Genomic DNA, 19485 nt, shown 5'->3' on the forward strand with positions numbered 1-19485 from the left:
CCCCATAAACAGGAGAATGTTAACAAGCTAAGGAAGTCAAATGTAAAGTGAAATCAAAATATAAAATGCAGCCTTTTTAAAAAAGTGATGTTTTTGAGAAGTGAAAAGGATAGAATTTGAAGCCATGCACACAAAACATTACACGATGCTCAGCAATTCAGATGAACTGTTTTTTGTAACCTTCATGATTCTCTTAGGAGAAAAAAAATACTAGAAGGAATTCTTCAAATAAGGGCAAAACAAAGATCATGTGCTAGCTTGATGTACAGCAGGAAATCAGCACAACAATGTGGCACAGGTACCTTTGCTGGATCTATATGCGACGATAAGGATGATGGCTCTTGGTCTCTTAGTACTACATGAGCTCCCTCAGTACTCGGTGCTCTTAAGGGGCCCGCTTGTGGTTGGTAAGAGTTGTAAGGAGCAGCAGTAGGCTCCTCCAGTCTGACATTAGCTAGGTTTACATTAGCATTTACTGCAGAGGCTGATGAGGTTGCAGGGTTTGATTCAGGCGACGGGGAAAGGTAAGGGACTGCAGGTGAGGCTTCTGCTTTCTGTGAAGTGTTTAAAATATTTTAAATATACTGCTATTGAATCAATGTATGAATTTTTGATTTATATTAAAATAATTTAAGTGATGCTCTGACCAATGCAGCCAGATGTAGAATGAAACGTACTGATAGTATCATGCACTAGCACTTCCAGAAATTCATTAGGTTGAAGATTATAAAAGCAAAACATTTAATCAAGGTAGAATGGTACTTCAATCCCCTTCCTGTCAATGAGTCACTACAATAGGCAGGGCAAGCTGATTCTCCAGTTCACTGTAATGTATTGCTGCTGTTGACAGAGTCTTGTATGCACACATAACACTGGTAAGCAGAATATAAATGGACATTTCTTATTCAAGAGAACTTGCAACCTGAAGTAGGTATATTGTGGTCAGTGTATAAAATGACTTTCTTACCGGCTGAGTAGTAGTTGTTTTAAATCCTGAAGAGTCTGTTCTGAGATTTGGCTGTGGCTGAGCTTGAGATGCATAAGCAGGGTAAGTCTGAGTCTCATGATGCATTCCAGAAGAATCCTCTCGAACAGGTTCAGAGGAGCGTGTGATAGCAGATTCAGGAGGAGTCCCAACCTCATCATTAAGAGTTTCATCCAGTTCTTGATCAGTGTAAGCACCCCCTTCTGTGTCTGTGTCCTCATAGTCAGACGTGTGTCTGCTGTCTGTGCTGTACATGGAATACTCACTGCCGGGAGCGGAGAGGTAAGAAAGGCGGTCATCGTGTAAATCAAGATCATCACTTGTAGCACCATCTGCCTGTGGCAAACAAAATTAGGGTACACGTTTATTGAAATACCTTTTAAAGAACACCCTTCCTCTTGCAATGTAGAATGTGGGAGTTTTATCAAATTCAGTATCAATATCATCACAGAGGACAAGAAATCAGGTTTCCATCACTGAATATGTTAAACTTAGACCTAAAAGACTTATCTGCAGCCTAGCTCTTTGAATCCTTTTACTAAGGGATCAGATGACTGTCAGTGTAAGGTGGGGGGAAAAGTGAGGTGTCCACAGATATCAAAGTGCTTGGAAAAACACAGAGTTGCACTTTAAAGTGCTTTTATGATATCAGATATTGCAGGTACATATAAGGAGCTAAGGTCTAATCCAGATCTAATTAAAAAACCCATAACAATATCTGATTCATTATTTGCTTACTTTTAGTTGGCACTTCACTTTATAATAGCTCTTCAAGAGGATGGACCTAATGTGCATAGAGTAACATGCAGCTGAAGGTAAGTGGAGTTGTCATGGGGAACATAGAATACTAACTTATTTCACATGTGTTTCTTACAACTGTTCTCAGAAAGGTCAGGAAGAGCATGAATATGCTTTTATAATAATGAAAAGCATATTCCATCATTACGCAGTCTCAGCCCTGAGCACCCATGCAATGAAATTCCCAGAAGTCCTGTGCTGAAAATCCATCCAATTCCCACAAAATCTTCACAGCATTAATATATCCTCCAGATAACAATGCCAATGAGCAAATGCTCCCATACTACACTGCTACATGCATAAGGACAACTGCATAGCTCTCATTACCAGATTAAGTGCTCTAATGTGGTGACAAATCAGTTTTGAGCAGCTCACAGCCAGGAGGCATTACTACTTTAGATCTCCACAGAAAACCTCTCATGCATACCGTTTTGCCATTTTCCCCCCAGACATTATTTCTTACCTTTCCTTCTGAAACCCACACCAGTTGGTTCTGTTGCTGCTGAATTGCTTCCTTAAGAGCTCCATACCATCCTTCATTCATTGAATTCAAGTTAATGGTAGCTAGAAGTACAGCAGATTAGTTTGACTTATGATTTTCTCAGAACTACAAGAGGGATCTGTACCATGAGTAATAAAAACGATGAGATTTAAAAGTGATATAAACATTAGCATCCAAATCAACCTTAAGGCCTGACATGGTTTTTTTGGTTGGAAAACATGGTTCCCTGTTATTCCACAACAAACACTGAATAACAGTAGCTTGGAATAAAGAGAAGCCTGAGTTTAGCCAGACTAAAACAGTAAAGTTACATCATTTTCCTATTTATTCAAGTTTTGGTTTTGGCTGATGATCCTGCAGAGCCACAAGATCTATTAGAAATGTAATTTTGATGTTTCAGATAGCTTTACAATTGTGCAGTCATGTGCAAATGATGCACACAACAATTAACTACTGGTTACTGAATGAGGAAGCCTGAGCAAATCTGTCACTGCTTGACCTGCTCCATTACCTGCAGAAAATTCTGGAGGTAGAAGCTTCTCTCTTCTTGCCTCCCCTTCCCTCTCAGAAATTCTAATCCAGTCTGTCTAATGACTTACTTGTGAAGAGATGGTGATTATTTTTGCGGAGCTTGTGAGCTCTTTCATACAGCTTTCTGGCACTTTTTCGTGATTCAGGGCACAACCTCATTCTCATGGTCTTTACTCCCTGCTTAGAATCAGGATTTAGGAACACTACAATTGGATACCACTGGGCATAATTCAGACGGTCCACTGCATTGGGAGTGACATCTAATAAAGCATGTTTATCCTGTAGTGACAGAGACAAGAAAGTTAATCATTTATGTTCTACATGTCATTTTTTTAACATACTCCAACTAATTTTGTATTATCTTTACAGAATTCATTGCTTCAAAGTACTGATTTAATTCCTCCTCCTATTTGAATTAAGAGAATAATAAAAACCAAACCAATTCCAATACCATCCTAAAAAGGCATATATATTTTGAAAACACAGGACCACTGTGTAACTGTAGGATTTTTTACATTTAATTCTAGTTTTAAAAAATCCCCTCAAAGTAAGCAGACACTGAAATAGAAAAAATAGTTTCCTATCAGCATTCTGTAAATAGGGAAAAAAACAAAGACCGAAACACAAACAGTCCCACTACACACTTCTATCTTCCTTTTTACAAAAAAAAAAAAAAAAAAAAAAAAAAAAGTCATTGTGAATTCAGAACTTGGCCAGCTTTTCTTCAATGCAGTCAGGCACACAGCATGAAACATACTGACTTTGCTGCTATAACAGCTTTTTTTCCCTCTCATACTTCAGCATGTGAAAATCTTCCAGTTTGTTTTTAAGTAAGGAAATAAATAGGTGAGCCTCATAAAATGCACTAATGGTAGAAGTCTTAAGGATATTAAGGGAGATGGAAGAACCCTTTCTTAGTCCTCACACAAAAGAATTATGACAAGTGATCAATTTGTACACTGGGGTGTGGCAAAAATAACACCATAAATAAAGCAACCACTTCTAGCTATAATGTCACACCATGGCTTTAAATGAAAGAGGAAGCAGCTTCAAAGAGCCTTAATGCAGAGAGGACAGCAGCCTCTAGAACAAAGCCTAGAAGTACATCCAGGCTGCATTTATTAATATGGAGAAGAAGGGTGGTGGGGATTTTTTTATTAACCAACACAGAGACGAGAAAGTTATTTTTCAAGCAATTACAGTAAGCTACCATTCTACATTTAAAACACCCAACAAAACACTTTACTTCATGTTACCAGCTTTACTTTTCCTGTGTTAGAAGTCCAGTGACAATGCAAGACTTACTCTATCGATTATCTGCTTTATAGTGTGGAGACGAATAATGCCAGAACTACGTTGGTCAGTACCAGCATCTCTTGGTTCACTTTCTGGTAAAGGGGACACAGTAAAAACCTATTGTAAGTTTACAACATATTCTACATTCCCTTATTAAGATAAAGCAAACCATTTCATAGCTCAAGCTGTCAGTTCAGCTTGAAGACACTTCTGGTTACATATCGTACACGAAAGTCTACCCACCATTATGGCCATAAAAATCACATCTTTAAAAAAGCATTTAGAAACAGGATAAGGTACTGAATTAAAATGAAATTTGAGGTGGCTATAAACAGAACTAATACGTCTTCAGAGAATTATCAGCAGCAATGTAGTAGAAGAACTTACATTTAGTCTGTTCTTTTACATTGTCAGTAACTTGTTAAATACGTTAACTAAAGTAATAATGTAGAAACAATCTAGCCAAAGAAAGCTAACTATTTCCTAACTGCAGGAAAATAATCTTACACTTACTTGCAATTTGAAAGATATCTGGTTCTTCTCTAGCAAGTTTCTCCCGTGCAACATCAGCTATTGGACCAAAAATGGTTACAGGTCTAAGAAACCCAGCTAGAATTGAAGGAAAAAGAAAAGTCAAGACATACAGATTGCTTAAACCAAATGCAAGATACACTTAACTGCATTGGCTTTTCCAAACCAAACCACAGAAACCTGTAATGTGGAGGAAGAGGAAAGCTGTACCTTCCCGAAGAACAACTCTTTCATAGGCAGGAAACTTCGTCTGAACAGGTTGGGCAGAAAGATCTTCTCTGCTTTTCCGGAGATTTCTTTTTGAGCTCCGCAAGCCTCGGAATCTCCAAAAGTCTGCTCGATCTCCTCCTGCTGTCTTTGGAAGTGTGTACTGTACACTAGCCAGCTGCTCAGCTCTAGGGTGACAACAAAGTTACCAAAAAGTCAGCTTCGGAATTAATGCCTGACTAGCAAGCTTAAACTCTCAAAAAAGCCACTGCCACTGGCTGAACCAAGCTTTTGTTGTGTTATGAACTACAAGACTACTACTGAGCCTGGTATCACATTTCTAAAACTTATTATATCCTTGTCTCTTGTATTGAAAAGGAAGTTTATTTGTGGACTGTGCAAAGTCAAAAGCAAATCTACAGATATTTTTCTTCAGTATGTTTTACACTCTCACTTTTTCTTACTGAACCAATTCTATAACCTTGTGTCCAGCAAGGAAGTCCAGTCATTCATTATACAGATACCATTTAAAATTGTGGGTTTGATTCAGCAATTTAACTATTGCAAGATCGTACCTGTTTTTGTTAGGTATGATACCTCTTTCCACTTCCTTATGATTCTTTCCAATTCGAATGGCCAGCCATGAACCCAGTTTGCCATTGTAGAGAGTGTCCACCACCCGGAACACTTCACCTTTATTGAAACTTAGTCCATAAGGAGATTCCTTCTCATATTCAAAATGAGTTCTGATATAGAAAGAATCCCCTACATCAGACTCAACAATGCGACGATAAACTGGAAAAAAACAAATTCCAAAATATCAAGTGTAATATAAGTGATGTCATAATGCTCACAAGAATTACAAAAAGCAATGCCTCACCTTAATTCTCCTTGTTCTAAGTGTATATTACTTCAAGAAGCCTTAATGTCTCAGAGCTGCTCTATTTTAAACAGCAAAACTATTTACAGTAAACTCTACTAACATAAATTCAACCTTTATAGTCAAAAATTTTGATCCAAGCACAAGCTTGGATTCACCATGGAAGGAATTAATCTCAAGAAAAGTTTGTATGTACAAACATATCAACATAGTAGTCATTTTCAATGGCATAACTACAACTGACTGTTCTACTTCCTCTAAGGATAATGCCAAGATGTTACATAGGTGATAGGGGTTATCTCTGAAGAGGAATTTTTTGTTTGGGGTTTTGTTTGTTTGTTTAGGGGGGTGTGGACTTGTGTAAACTGGCACCATATCAGTCTGTACTCCATCTGTAGTGGCCACCTATCCCACAGCCAAAAGGACCCAGTAATCTAAGGTGCCAATTTCCTGCAAGCCAGCAGTCATTGTTCACTAGACTTCTTAATGCTGTTGCAAGCAGTCTACTACATCATTGCCAATATACAAATATTTACCATCTTTTTTCTTCTGTGCCAAAATGGTTACTTCCTCGCCTTTAGGAAGATCAAGCAAAAAAAGGACAGCTTCTTCTCTAATGATGTTTGTGAAGTCTACATTATTTACCTGGTATCAATGAAGCAGTTTGATTTAGCATATGACATTATTACAGAGATTTAATTATACAATTATTATAATTAATATTAATTATAAAATTATACAATTAACAGGAAATCTGAATCTATTGGTATGATTTTTTTTTTACTTAATTTCATACATACCAAGTGCATGTATCTCAAGATACCCCTTGTACTTCCAGAGAGTCCCACTTTATTTCTCAATAAAAGCACAGCTTCCAGGATAATCGGTAACTGTTCATTTTTTACTCATTATGGAGCACCTATATACATCAGTAGCCCACAGAGCACTCTGACAACTTTGTCACCCAGCATGAAATCAAACAAATTTATCCACTGAATTAGTCTACAAAATTTAATGTAAAAAACTTACTAACCTTCTTTGCAACAGTACAGTAAAAGGAGGTCTTACTCCTAGTAGGTCATCTAATAAATACATACAGAAAAAAACCAAACACCTGTGTATAAACTACAAAGGCAAAATATTGAATCCTACAGAAAGAAAACCTACTTTGGTACAACAAAACATTGGTAATGCTAACAGTTTTGACATACCCTGAGAATCTGGTCTCCTTCTTCTAATCCTTCTTTTGCTGCAGGGCTGTCTTCCAGAACACCAGCTACAAATATGCCAACATCATTGCCACCTGCTAGTCGCAAGCCCACACTGTCTCCTTTTCTGAATTTTACCAGTTTCATGCTTGGCCTAGAAATTCAGAAAATATTCCACTTACTTGTGTAATAGCATAAAATATCCTGGTAAGTTCAAAACATGCAAAGAAGTAACCTGCTTGTTAGTCAATTAGTGGATATTTTGCTGTACATACCATTAACTGCTTATCAGCTGCAGCATTACAACATGTTCAGCAGCAGCACTCAGGAAAACCTACCTGCATGTACATGTTTAGTATGGTTTGTCTTACACTCAGTGTTTATGTGAGACACTGTTCCAAAAACATTCTTCCTTTTAAAGAGCTGTGCTGGCATACAGCTCTATTTTGACTCAGAAGAGATCAAGATGAATTTGAGGTCAAACCAAACTGGAATCTACTCTCCTGCACACTAATGTCCATAAAGGAGATTCCAGTTGAAACAGACTTATTTCCATGCTGGGACATTGCACATTTCTGCAGTAACCTTTATTCACTGCTCTCCAATTACTATGAAAGGTAAAGAATTTACTACAGTAACTTTCCTCTCTTTGGAGACATGGACAGGAAAGGAGTGAGAGCGCCCAGGGAGAGACAAACCCAGCAAATTCTTTTCACCTATTGATTATCCTAAAGGCTAAATTCCATAGAAATGAATAGACTTTAAAATGGTATATTATACAGTGTAAGTGCCAAGAAGGCTCAGGAATAAATCTCATGGCTTCATCCTATTATTTGTGAACAAAAGGGTCAGGACACTGGACATGATATCAGAGCACAGAGAGAGGTTATTGACCACTCTGGATAGAAGTTTGGTTTGCTTAAGAACCAGGCAGGTACAAATTGAGTTCAGAGATACATTACCGAAGCATTCCATCTTCATGGGTTGAATTGGGTAAAGGACCATCAGATGGACTGACTGGTAAATCCACGTCAGGCTGACCTCCTTGTGCATACACTGGCTTTGGCTCTATTAAAATACCAAATATTTCCAATGTCCATTTGTTAAATTAAAAATGAAAATGTGAAGTTTAAATTAGTTAAGACTTAGTTAGTGACTTCTTCAGTAGCCTTCCCTCTACTCCACTTAGCCTCACTTAAAAGTAAAATACTAGAAAACTTACAACAGAAGACACACTCATCATGCCATTCAGAGCAGTGTGATTACTGGCCTAATTACTACTTCAGTAAACATTCCCCAACTTCCTTTGCACTTCATTAAGAAATCTGAACACTGCAAAAGGACGAGAACTAGAAGGCAAGACCACTTCCAACCCTTCTGTTTTTAACCTTATTTCTCTGACCTAACCTCTTCATTTTCCATTGGTTCTCTTCACTCAAGAATTCAATATTTTAAATGAAAATACCATAAAACCTCAGTCTACTATACATGTCTTGAGGTCCAGCTGGTGGTTCCTACAGCTCTGCACCTACTATGGCTTTGCTGCAGAGCTTCTCTGGAGTTCCTGCAAGGAAACTGCTGCTGCAGGCTTCCCTCAGCAATGAGCACTACTAGGGGCTCTTCTCTGAGAAATGCTTGGTCATATTACAAGAGTTTATATGCAAGGTTCATTTTTGCACACTAGAAAAAATTTGATTTCAAACAAGGCTGATTTTGAACTAGTCTAGTATTTCTGATCTTACCAACAACTGCACCATCTTCCTTTCAAATCACTGAACAGAGTAGTTTGATACTGGGAATTTCAGACAACAACTGGGTAATTATGCTTTTTTCTAATGTGTCTCTGGTCCTTCCCGTACAGTAACACAGTATTTTCCTTTAAGTCTCTAATGAACCTTTGCTAGGCTAAGCCTCTGATGATCCCTCCCAACAAATACTTTCCTCCCACCCTTCTTTGACACAATCAACTATGACAGTCATCTTACCCTTGCCCTTAGTCCAAACAGCAAAGCAGCACAGATTCTGCCAATCACTTCTCTAACATTTTCATTACAGTCTTGGAAGGAACCTCATTCTCCCTAGAGCTTTTGTGAGGCTGTTAAAGGGTAATGCCCTTTGCTACACTTCTGTAACTCAGTTTATTTTGGGCAACTGAATTTTATCTGGAGGCGTTAATTTAAATATTAGCCTCATGCACTGGCCTGAAACTCGTCCCACCCAAACTATTTCCATGTGCCTCTTCATGCAAGAACAGAACAGTTCTCCTTTCCCACCAGCCAACAAAACCCCCACACCATTTATCACTTGTTTGCTAGTCCCTCAGACCAATTATCAGTACATTATTTTGTATTAAGAACCATCTTAAGGGTTGCCTCTGTGGCTGGATTGGTATTATGCCAATTATTAATCTTCAATACCTTACAGAAATGCAGAATTAATCTTTCTAATCTCACTATCACATCTTTTTCCAACTTGGCAAATACAAATTACTTCATTTGCCTCTCTTCAAAACACTGCTGTAAGAAGTCACCTCTTATGACTATCTTTTTAATAATGGCTGCTGTATCAGAAAACCTACTTTTCTTATTTTCAAGATCTCTCAGAGTCTATCAACATCACAACCCTTCCAGTTCTTTACTTATCTACTATCTACAATGTGCACAAGTGTCACTGCTCATCCCTTGGGTCCTCAAATATTTTCAAGCTTGAATGTGCTTTCTCTCATTGCACCCAGCCTTTCAGTAACAGCTCCCTGCAAGCCATCTGCACAGCTTCTTTCCCCACTTGCAATTTCACTAAAATGCCTCATTCTGTAAACAAAAATCTTGCAAGTGCCAACCTGCCCAGAACAGTGTCCTGTATTTTTGTCTTTTCCCCCCTTTTTACACCATCTGGCTTTTATCTGCAGCCATTTAGCTTATCCTTCCCTTTTGGGAAAAAGAAATGGGATTTTGTTCTGATTTGATTAACTGTACTGCATTTGTTAACTTGCCTTCTTGGTCCAGAACTCTAGTTAAGTGCTACATGAACAAAGCACTTTGGAGTGTTTCAAGTTCTATCTTGGGAACAGCAGCTCTAAACAGGCTTAACTACATCGTTGTTACAAATACAGTCTACTACAATAACCCATAAGAACACATTTACTGCTGAACACTCAGAAATGACAGATCTTCACCTTGCCTGAGAAATCAGTACAAAACTCTTTACAACCATCACTTATAACTACAACCCTAAACACTGAAATCTGACCCCTATATACTGACAGACCCCACAATACTTAGGTTTTCAGGACTAAAATTCTTAAGATATAAATGGGATTATGATTACAAAGACTATGTGTGCTCAGAAATAAACATAATTAGGTCTTAGGTTTGCTTTAAGACTTGAAAGTCATTCCACAAATATGCAAGAGCATTAAGTCTTCACTGGTCACCCATTTTCAACAACATGCATAATTGATATATTTTAATATTTTTACCTGGGAGTGGTGGAGTTTGTTTTTCAGTTCTTTCAACTGTCACCTCTTCCACAGTTTTAGAAATATCATCTGCATTCTTTACAGGTGTAGAGACAGCTCCTGGTTTAGTTATTTTCTCATCTTCTCTGCTTCGGTGACTATATTAGAAAAAAAGATTCCACTCTGCATAGAGAACTGTTTCTATGATCTCAGTCTACTAAGACTAAAGAATAAATAATTCATCAAGTTGAGGGTAATGTATCACCATTACTATTTAGGAAGATTTTATTCTTAGATTATCACATTATTAATACTTTTCACCATTTCTAAATCTTACTGTGCTGTCCTTAATAGCACATTAACAAAGGACTTCCCTAGGTATGGCAGTTAAGAGAGCAGCAGCACATGGTGACACAGACTGCTCTCTGCTTCAAGCACACAAGAGTTGTATATTGATAGATACAGAAGCAATTGAGAAGCAAAGGGAAGAAAGGAAAAAAATCCACTACAATGGTCTTTTCCTCACCCCCTTCTATAGAAATAATGGGTTTTTTTAGACTTCATTGTTAGGCTTTGCTGTGACCAAGCTAATTTATCTGCTCCTTTGTGTGTCAGCTGCCCTGAAACACAAGTGCTGGTGTGGCACCTTTTATCACAGCAAAGCCCTACCAAGGCCCATGTAAATATATTCCTAATTTCTCATCTCCTCAGAGAGGATAAGGCCTTCAATTCAGAGCTATGACAAGAAGGGAGTGCTTCTCATCCACACATTTTAGTCAAAAGACAATTTCTTGCTTCTTATACATTTCATATGCACAATTGGAGTGCAAATGGAAGGAATTTAGGAGAAGTTTAAGGAAGTTCTTGTTTTTAAATGATAAAAGCAAGGAAAATTCTATAGAAACTAAATTCTACTCCTTGAGTTTAAAAGATCAGGTATTCTTATACTGTTGTATAAAGCTACAGCTACCAGCTGTACCACAGCAGAACTGAACATGTGCTGCATGTTGAAATGTTAACCACTACACTGCTATCTGATGAACACTAAATAATTTAAAAGGGTTGGAAGAGATGAATATTAATAATGAGCTAGAAGAAGTTTTCTTCCTGGGAGTTGGCAAATAAGTAAGGATTTAAAGAATATTTGAAATAAGACAGACACAAATAGAAGCCTTTCATACAATACCAGACTGACTTGCCAAGAAGGAGAGAAAAAGGTATTTTCTCAAGGATAACAATGGCTTGGTCAGTAGGTGCAAGGCCATCTGCTCTCATAAAGGAGATGTTTGTACTGAAGGGAAAAAAAAAAATAAAAAGAGACAAGTTCTGCACTCCCAGCAGCTAGATGGTGCTACTGGGCAATAATGAGCATCACTGCCCATCAAGCAGAAATGGATTAAATCCTCAACATACAGAGCTAAGGATGTCAAAATTCTAATCAGAAATAATGCTTCAAGAGTTAGAAATATGACTTCAGAAAACAGATTCCAGTAAGTCTGCTCATCTGAGATGTGCCTTAAAGAATAAAAGAAATTACAAGAATCAAAACACAAGTAGAATGTGCTTTCCTGAAGCAAAATAAAGTTTAAAATATGAGAAACAAAGCTTAGCTATTCAGCCAAGACATACTACAACTTCTCAATGCATTCCTCTGCCAATTTTAAAGTCATGTGCCCGAAGGCAGCTAAACATAATACAGAAAAGCACTCCATTCACCACAACAAACTGTGAAGAGAAGCACTCTTGCATTATAAACAACCATCTTGTTGTAAGTCATTGACAAAAACAAGAACAGTAGTTTAATTTCTGAAATCCCTATTTATGCCATTTCTTATCCAAATGAAGTCCCTTTTGGAGGTTCCCACAGTTATTTTAAAGGATGCTAAAACCACTGTGTGTAACAAAATGAACACTAAGCATTTATCCTACTTCATTCCCAAACATCACTGATAGATGTTTTCTTATTCCTCTTTTGGATTTCCAGTTTAGGTGCATAAGACAGACAATACCAGACTAAAACATGACTGGACTGGTCATTACCTTGAAAATAGTTCCTGGCTTGTTAAAAACAAATACATATACACACACGCACATATAAACGCATGCTAAGTGTCCTAGAAACAAAAAAAAAATCTGTAGTGTTGTAAGCTGCAACTAATTCCACTCCCCAAAGGTTTCTGGATAATGAGCACTAGTTAATAAGATACTATAGCAAATTTCCCCATGAGCCCTCTCTACCTGTTTCCAAGCACCTCCTCCTAACATTTGAAAGGAGCATTATTTTAAACTAAGAATATCTGTTTTGCTTGAAAAATAAGGCAAAAAATACTATAGTTACTACACAAAGACAAAACTCATTTTACATTTCCTCTACACAGTCCAAACCCAGGGTAATTTTATGCTGCTTTGATTCCCGTACACATCAAGAGAATGCAAATGTGGAAGCTCTCAAGAACAGTAACTAAAATACAGACACTGAGGGCACAGCACAAAAGAGTCAGGTGAGTATCTGAAGCAACAGGCTCCTGGGCTGCTGCTATGTCAACAGGCAAATACACCCTGCCAACTGAAAAGCCTGTAAAAGGTCAGGTCAACTCTACCTAATACATGAAAGTTTAAATGGGAAAAAGCTGAGAGGACAAAAATGAAGCATCAGAAAAGTAGAGTAGATTTTTTCCTTAACTTTGCTTAAACGGTCCAGTGAGCTCTGAATATTTCACATTACAAGATGATACAGGAAAAAACTTGATGCCACCACTGGTTCCAGGTGAGGGCAACTTGTTAAAAACTGACAGCTGCATTTCCCAAGAGACAAAAGTGTTGTTCCCTGTGTGCAGTGTGACACTACTTAACATCTGTGCTGTGTCAGTGCCCCCTTTACCTCACTTCCTCTCCCTGACATTTTTTCAAAGTGTGCTTAACAGAAACATTTTTAAATTACAAAATAAAATCAGCTACACATTAGTGCTATTACTGCAGAACAAGAGATGACCTGCAACACACAACGTTTGTCTCTACAGAAAATTATGCAAAATACAAACTTGCAGGCTCCTGCCAAATGTGTTTTTAGCACATGTCAAACTCTTTAGCATAAGAGTAAGAGCAAAGTAGCATCTTCTGAAAGATATGCAAAACAGGGCTGATTTTTATCTTCTGCTCTAGTTTTTCAGCTTCTTTTGAAAATGGACAGAACAACCAATCTCTCATGCTACATATAAATTGACAATGGTGCTGCAGAAGTCAGCCTCATCCTTCCACAAATAATGACGATATCTGCAGTGATTTCTCCAAGCTACCACATCTTGCTTTGCTGAGGCTGGAGTGTTAAACATTTCAGAGGATGTTTTTGCTATCCCAGAACCTAGGTGAGGAAGTCAGCATAGGAGACAGAGTTCCCAAGCAGGAGTTCTTTCAATCAGTTAAGAGCAGGCCAGAGATATCTGGTCGGTTTGGCAGCACCTGGCTTTAAATGCCAGTCTTTAGGATTGATCACACCAAAAGCTTACCCAGGTCGACAGCTTCCCAGTGCCAGCAGTAAGACCAGAGAGCTAAGAAAGGATATGTGATACTTGTCCTGAGGTACTCTCCAGCCTAGGTGCAGAGACCTCTTTGGCTCATTCTAACTTTTTAAGTACAGCTCTTCATAGGTTATACAAAGCACAGTTAGCCCTTTCTGTTAGTAAGTTAAGAAAAATGTTTTAAGAATTTGAATTTTTAAAAGACTCAAGACTTGTTCAAGAGACGTCTGTGAACTTTCTTTAGACTAAAGAAAATTGAAGTGCTATTTAACATTTGACAGAATGATCAAACAGAAATTGTTATGGAAACCCTGTGTCCAGGAACTTTGCAAGCAGCCTGATATACATACCAGTGAGGAATACTGAAAGGTGGACAACACTGAAGACCCTGCCAGATCCCAAAGCAATACTGAGGCAGATATGTTAGCAGATCTTTGTACTCTGGTGCACACACAAATGTCAGTTGTACTTAAGTTTGTATGAAAGGACTAATGATTCCCCCCTAGAATTTCCCTCCTCATTAACATACACTTGGCAGAACAGTGTCTAAATAAAGACTCATTATCTTCAATACATTTTAACCTCCTTAAGCTTAGTTGGAAGACTTTTTGCACATTTCTTCCTCAGCCCTTTCTCAAGCCTTTTTCTTCCTCCAGATTTTCCACCAAATTAAAAAAAGAAAAGAGTAGGTAGTTACCAACTAGTTTGATCTTACAGTAGATTTAAACTTGCACAAACAACCATTACAAAGAGAAGTTGCTCTCAACATGTTTTTCTTTACATGGCTCAGGGCCCAGATTTTCTGATCTTGAAAGGGACATGTCGTACAGGAAGTCAAGCCATGCCAAAACAGTTCTTGCTCATAAAGAAGATATAACGGATGCATTCAGAGTTGAGATAACTTAAAAGTTCCCTCTCAGGGAGGATTTGATTCTTCCAAGTATGGTCTACAGGGAGGAAGTGACCATCTACCTAAGCCACTGCAATAGGACAGGAAAGCACTAACACCAGGCTAAGTCATAGCTACAGTTCTGATAGGTTTTTTTGTTGTTATTGTTCCTCCCTCCACAAGCCCCAGACTGCACTAGAAATGCATGTCAAGACAGAGTTTCGAAATACGACAGATCTCACAACCTTCACATCAAAGCTCTGCCTCTGGGACCCTGTGTTTAAGTTTTTTCCATGAATGTGGTTCCTGCTTGAAAAACAAGCTTTCATGCCTGTGGTCCCTCTGAACAATGTACACGAAAGAAAAGCAAAAATGTCTGTAACTCATCACCCCAAGCACGTGTACATGCAGGTACACTCTGTCTTGCAGTTGTACTGATCTTTGAAAGACTCAAGGTTTTTAAAGCCTTGAAGGTGTGTTATTTCTTCCCTTGGGCAAACCAACTTTATTAATAAGCAATCAGGCATATCTTTAATGCAATGGCCAATTGCAATTTGTTTTTTCAGAGTTTTTGAACACCATCCAAAAATATTCAGATAGAAGCTCTGAATTTGGGATTTGCACAGATGAATTCTAATTTCTGCTCTATCATATTATGAGCAGTCAGAAAAGAAACTTTCCTCTTTCAAATATTTAGTAGAATTTGAAATCCAACACTGAAATGCTATTTCAATAAATTAGAATGTCTATTTCCAAACTGCGGAAATGCAAAACTAGGCAGATCTGTCATTCACAACTGAAGTTTCATATGGCAGGAGAAAAAATTCCAAACTGTACAGCACATTACTTGTCTCTGAATTCATATAGAATTATATCTCCATACTAAAGGATTATAATCAATGTTCCATTACCAAGTTCAAATATTAAAAGTAGAGTGCAAAAGCTAAACCCCCTGTGCAATGCACCTTGTTTTGTAGGAACTAAACATACTCAGAAACATAAAATAATCCCTACACCTAAACAAAGCAAGATTTCCACAAGTTTACCCAGGCTGGACATGCAGCAGGAACTGTGCTACAGCTCATCTCAAATCTCGCAGCTAATTGCTTTCCAAAATCAAAATACAACTGTTCATTATTCAGTAATATATACTGCTATCAAAATTACATTGTCAATCACACAACCATGCTCTATGATTATGTTTAAGAAAGATAAAATACTAAAGAAAGGTTCCATTTCTCCTCAAGCCTAAAATATTCGGATCATTATTATCTGCATCTCTTGAGACAAAAATGCCATTAGTGCCTCCACAGTTCTGCTTCACCTTTGTTACACCATATAAATCCAAGCACTCCTACAACTTATATGTTACATTAAAGAGTCGATTTAAAAATAATACAATGCTGCCATCACCTGCCGTTGCTGGGCTGCTGTGGAGAATGTCTGGAATGGTCTGAAGGCTCTGACCTCTGGTCAGGAGATCGTGAACGACTGCGGCGGGGCCTGTCATGTGATCGGTTGGAATGATCTGATGCCAGCGACTGAATTTCTGAAATGTCTGTTAAATAAAAGTTGTTTTACCATGAAATGATTGCAATTTAAATGATGGCATGACCTGCTTAAATGGGAATAAGCTTTTGCAAAGAATCTTTATGAAGATGTTAAATCTACACTTACTATTACACACAAAGAAACCTTAATATTCCTGAAAGAACAGCCACAAGAAGAGGGGCTGTATCTTTGCTCCACGGTTTTTGAAGGTGTGGATTTCAACCAGATTCAAACAAAAATTTACCCATATTACAATCTTACTCCTATTTCTTCTCCTCCCCACCCTCTCATCCCACTTAAGTATTTCACATCTTGACAACACAGGGAATTCTTTCCTCTTTAGAAATGAAGTTTTTATACTCACCATCTCTTTCTGAAGCATTAGCAGAATGAATACTGTCAGAAAGATCAGGGACATTCAACAGTGTGGCTCGTTCATCTCTCTGAACAACCATCTTCAATTTGCCTTTTGACCTTTCTATTAATGTTTTGGCATCTGCTAAGGACATATTTTCCGTCACTGTGCCGTTTATCTGAAATAGAGCAAGAAAAAAATAACAGATATAAGCTTACTAAAAAACCCTAGCGAATCTCCAGCAAAAAGAGCTGTGTTCTGTCAGATGATACTTAGAAATAGCTAAAGGAAGACCATTGGGCTCATCCAAAATACTGCATAATATAGAACATTATTTTCAACTTTCCAAGTCAAAGCTTCTAGCACTAATACAAAACTTGTAAAAGATTCATTATGTTTTTTTTGAACCAGCACTGCTATACTCAATGGAGGAAAGCATGGTCTATTTCTCTGCACCAGCACACTCACAGCACTACCTTGAAATAAAAATTGTTAGTATGAATTAAAAAATCATAGAATGGCCTCAGTGACCATGCAGTTTCCAACCACCTTGACATGGGCAGGAACACCTACCACTAGACCAGGATGCTTAAAGCCCCATCCACTTGCCTTGGACACTGCCAGAGATGGGGCAGTGTCCAGAAAATTAACCCCTGAGTATATTTATTTCTAAAAAAAAATCCAACCAAACAAAAAAATTAACCCGATGGCAAGTTTTAGTGTTGCACAATAACACAGTTACACAACACTTTACTTAAAACTAAGCAAAGCTTCTTACTTTTTCCAATACTCCTTATGATGCATTTAGAGTAGGCATTATTTGTCTGAATAACACTTAGGGAATAACACCAAAAAGGCTTAGTAACTTGCTTTTCCTTAAAGAAGCTGATTCATATTAAATTTGATCTTTGAAATAATTTAATGAAAAGTGATACACCTTCCATAAATTGTAATCATGCTACTGATATAGCCAATTCTAGGCAGAGTTGTATCAGTGAGTTTTGCCTTTGAACAACCACCACCATCATATACTGTACCTTCAGTACAACATCTCCTTCCTGGATATTGCCATCTCTTGCTGCCAGGCTATCCTGTGATATTTCTTTCACAAATATGTGACTTGCCAACCGCAGACCATACTCTTTATAATAAAAGAAAAAAGAAAACTGATGGAGTTACAGTAGGAAAGAGATAGGGATCTGGAGATTTACAACACTGCTTTATACAGCATTTACACAGGCAACATGAAGAGGGAAGTGAACTTGGCACACAACAGGCTATAGCAAAATATGTTATAGCTTTACCATTTTACCAGTCTCTTTTTCTAACACTGCCTATAATCAGAGCTGCTGTTCAACAGCTTAATTTAGATGCTACCTACAATTTTTCCTCTTCCAAACATGACACCAGCTAAAGACTTAGCTGAAGTGTAGGTATGTAGCTGCTGACTACCAGATGTTGGCAGCAGCTGGGATTTGTTTACATTACATAATACTTTACCCTTTACTAAGCACACAGATTTTGGAATATGAAAAATAGCACCAGAAATACAAGAGCACTTTTTAAGTTTTGAGCCAGCAACTGGTAAAATGGGCAAACTGACAGCAGCACTGTTCATTCAGCCCACACAGCCTTTAACACAACACTGAGCGAAGCAGCCAGCCTTTAAAAACCAGCAAAAGTTTTAGCAAGACATGTACACACAAGTTACCTTCATTTTTCCTGGATTTCACCAGTGTGACTTTGGTGGGTTTTGCAGGCTGGCTGGAGGCGACAGACCTCCGGTCTGACCTTGGAGACAAGCTCCTCTCCCTGCTTGCGCTGCGATCTCTGACCCAGCTCTTCTCATGCCTCCTGCTGCCGCTGGGAGCGCCACGGCTGCTCCTGGGATCCCGGATTTCTTCATCGTAGCTGTCGTCCTCGTTTTCAGACACTGGTTCGGGGTCTGGTCGAGACACTGGAATCTGAATTTTCTTCATCCTTCGGATAGTCTACAACCCAACAGCAGATATCAGCCTCTGGCTGTGTAATGCTAGTGGTGTTACTAAATGTCAGAAGCCAAGCTAAACCCAGCATTCAAAACATGCAGATGTATTTGTGAAGGCTCCGAGCTGTTGCATCCTCATTATAAAATTATATTCAATTAATACAGGAGACTTCTCAATACAGATTATTAGAAACCTGTTTTTACAGTTCTTGTAGTCCTTTTAAATGTTTTTGCACAAGTGGCAAGAGGGTAACAATCAACAGCCTTTGTAGCACAATACAGTATTCTGTCTTCAGAATATTGAGAGCTGCAGATCTGAATGCCCTGTCTTTGCTTAAAACCACAAAATCAGTTACTGGCATTGCTAAAACCCTTTTTTGCTAACATGTAATCTAGTGTATACTCAGGATGCTATTGACAGTAATTGTCCTCAACTTTGAAGTCTCTAAGTCTCCCAAAGAAATGTTTATGCAAGACCTGGACAAAGGGGAGCAGTCGCTCTGGAAGGTCAAAGTTGGTATGTACAACATAGCTGGTTCCAGAATATGAGCCAGCCTTGTTCAGAGATTTGTTTGCTATGAATTACAGAACCAAACTAAGTTCTACCATGAAGTTTACATCAATCACTTCTTTTAACATAAATCTACACGCCAAATATTTAAGATACTGAAAGCCCAGCACAGCTTGCCACACATTACTTTCTGCAAGTTTTAAAGAATTGCTGCCAAATCTACAAATGCAAAACATTACACTTTTTTCAACTGCATTAAAGCACACAAATGCACTAAAA

General features: G+C 38.1%; 1 protein-coding gene across 5 annotated transcripts in view; it reads right to left on the reverse strand.

Annotated features, from left to right (window-relative positions):
• Positions 1 to 19485, reverse strand: part of TJP1 (tight junction protein 1) — a 158713-nt gene that overhangs the window by 16615 nt on the left and 122613 nt on the right. For 3 of the 5 annotated variants that reach the window (XM_062501141.1, XM_062501140.1, XM_062501142.1), the window contains 16 exons: positions 18420 to 18699; positions 17746 to 17849; positions 16718 to 16886; positions 16216 to 16360; positions 10417 to 10553; positions 7901 to 8006; positions 6942 to 7092; positions 6267 to 6375; positions 5426 to 5645; positions 4854 to 5038; positions 4626 to 4721; positions 4122 to 4204; positions 2885 to 3095; positions 2247 to 2347; positions 968 to 1321; positions 303 to 554 (listed from right to left, as the gene is read on the reverse strand). In XM_062501141.1, coding sequence (XP_062357125.1) covers positions 303 to 554; positions 968 to 1321; positions 2247 to 2347; positions 2885 to 3095; positions 4122 to 4204; positions 4626 to 4721; positions 4854 to 5038; positions 5426 to 5645; positions 6267 to 6375; positions 6942 to 7092; positions 7901 to 8006; positions 10417 to 10553; positions 16216 to 16360; positions 16718 to 16886; positions 17746 to 17849; positions 18420 to 18699 — 2703 coding nt within the window. The remainder of the gene's footprint in view (positions 1 to 302; positions 555 to 967; positions 1322 to 2246; positions 2348 to 2884; positions 3096 to 4121; positions 4205 to 4625; positions 4722 to 4853; positions 5039 to 5425; positions 5646 to 6266; positions 6376 to 6941; positions 7093 to 7900; positions 8007 to 10416; positions 10554 to 16215; positions 16361 to 16717; positions 16887 to 17745; positions 17850 to 18419; positions 18700 to 19485) is intronic. The other 2 variants (XM_062501144.1, XM_062501143.1) reach the window with 1 other exon arrangement.

This window comes from Cinclus cinclus, chromosome 13 (assembly GCF_963662255.1).
Source record: "Cinclus cinclus chromosome 13, bCinCin1.1, whole genome shotgun sequence".
Lineage (NCBI taxonomy): Eukaryota > Metazoa > Chordata > Aves > Passeriformes > Cinclidae > Cinclus > Cinclus cinclus.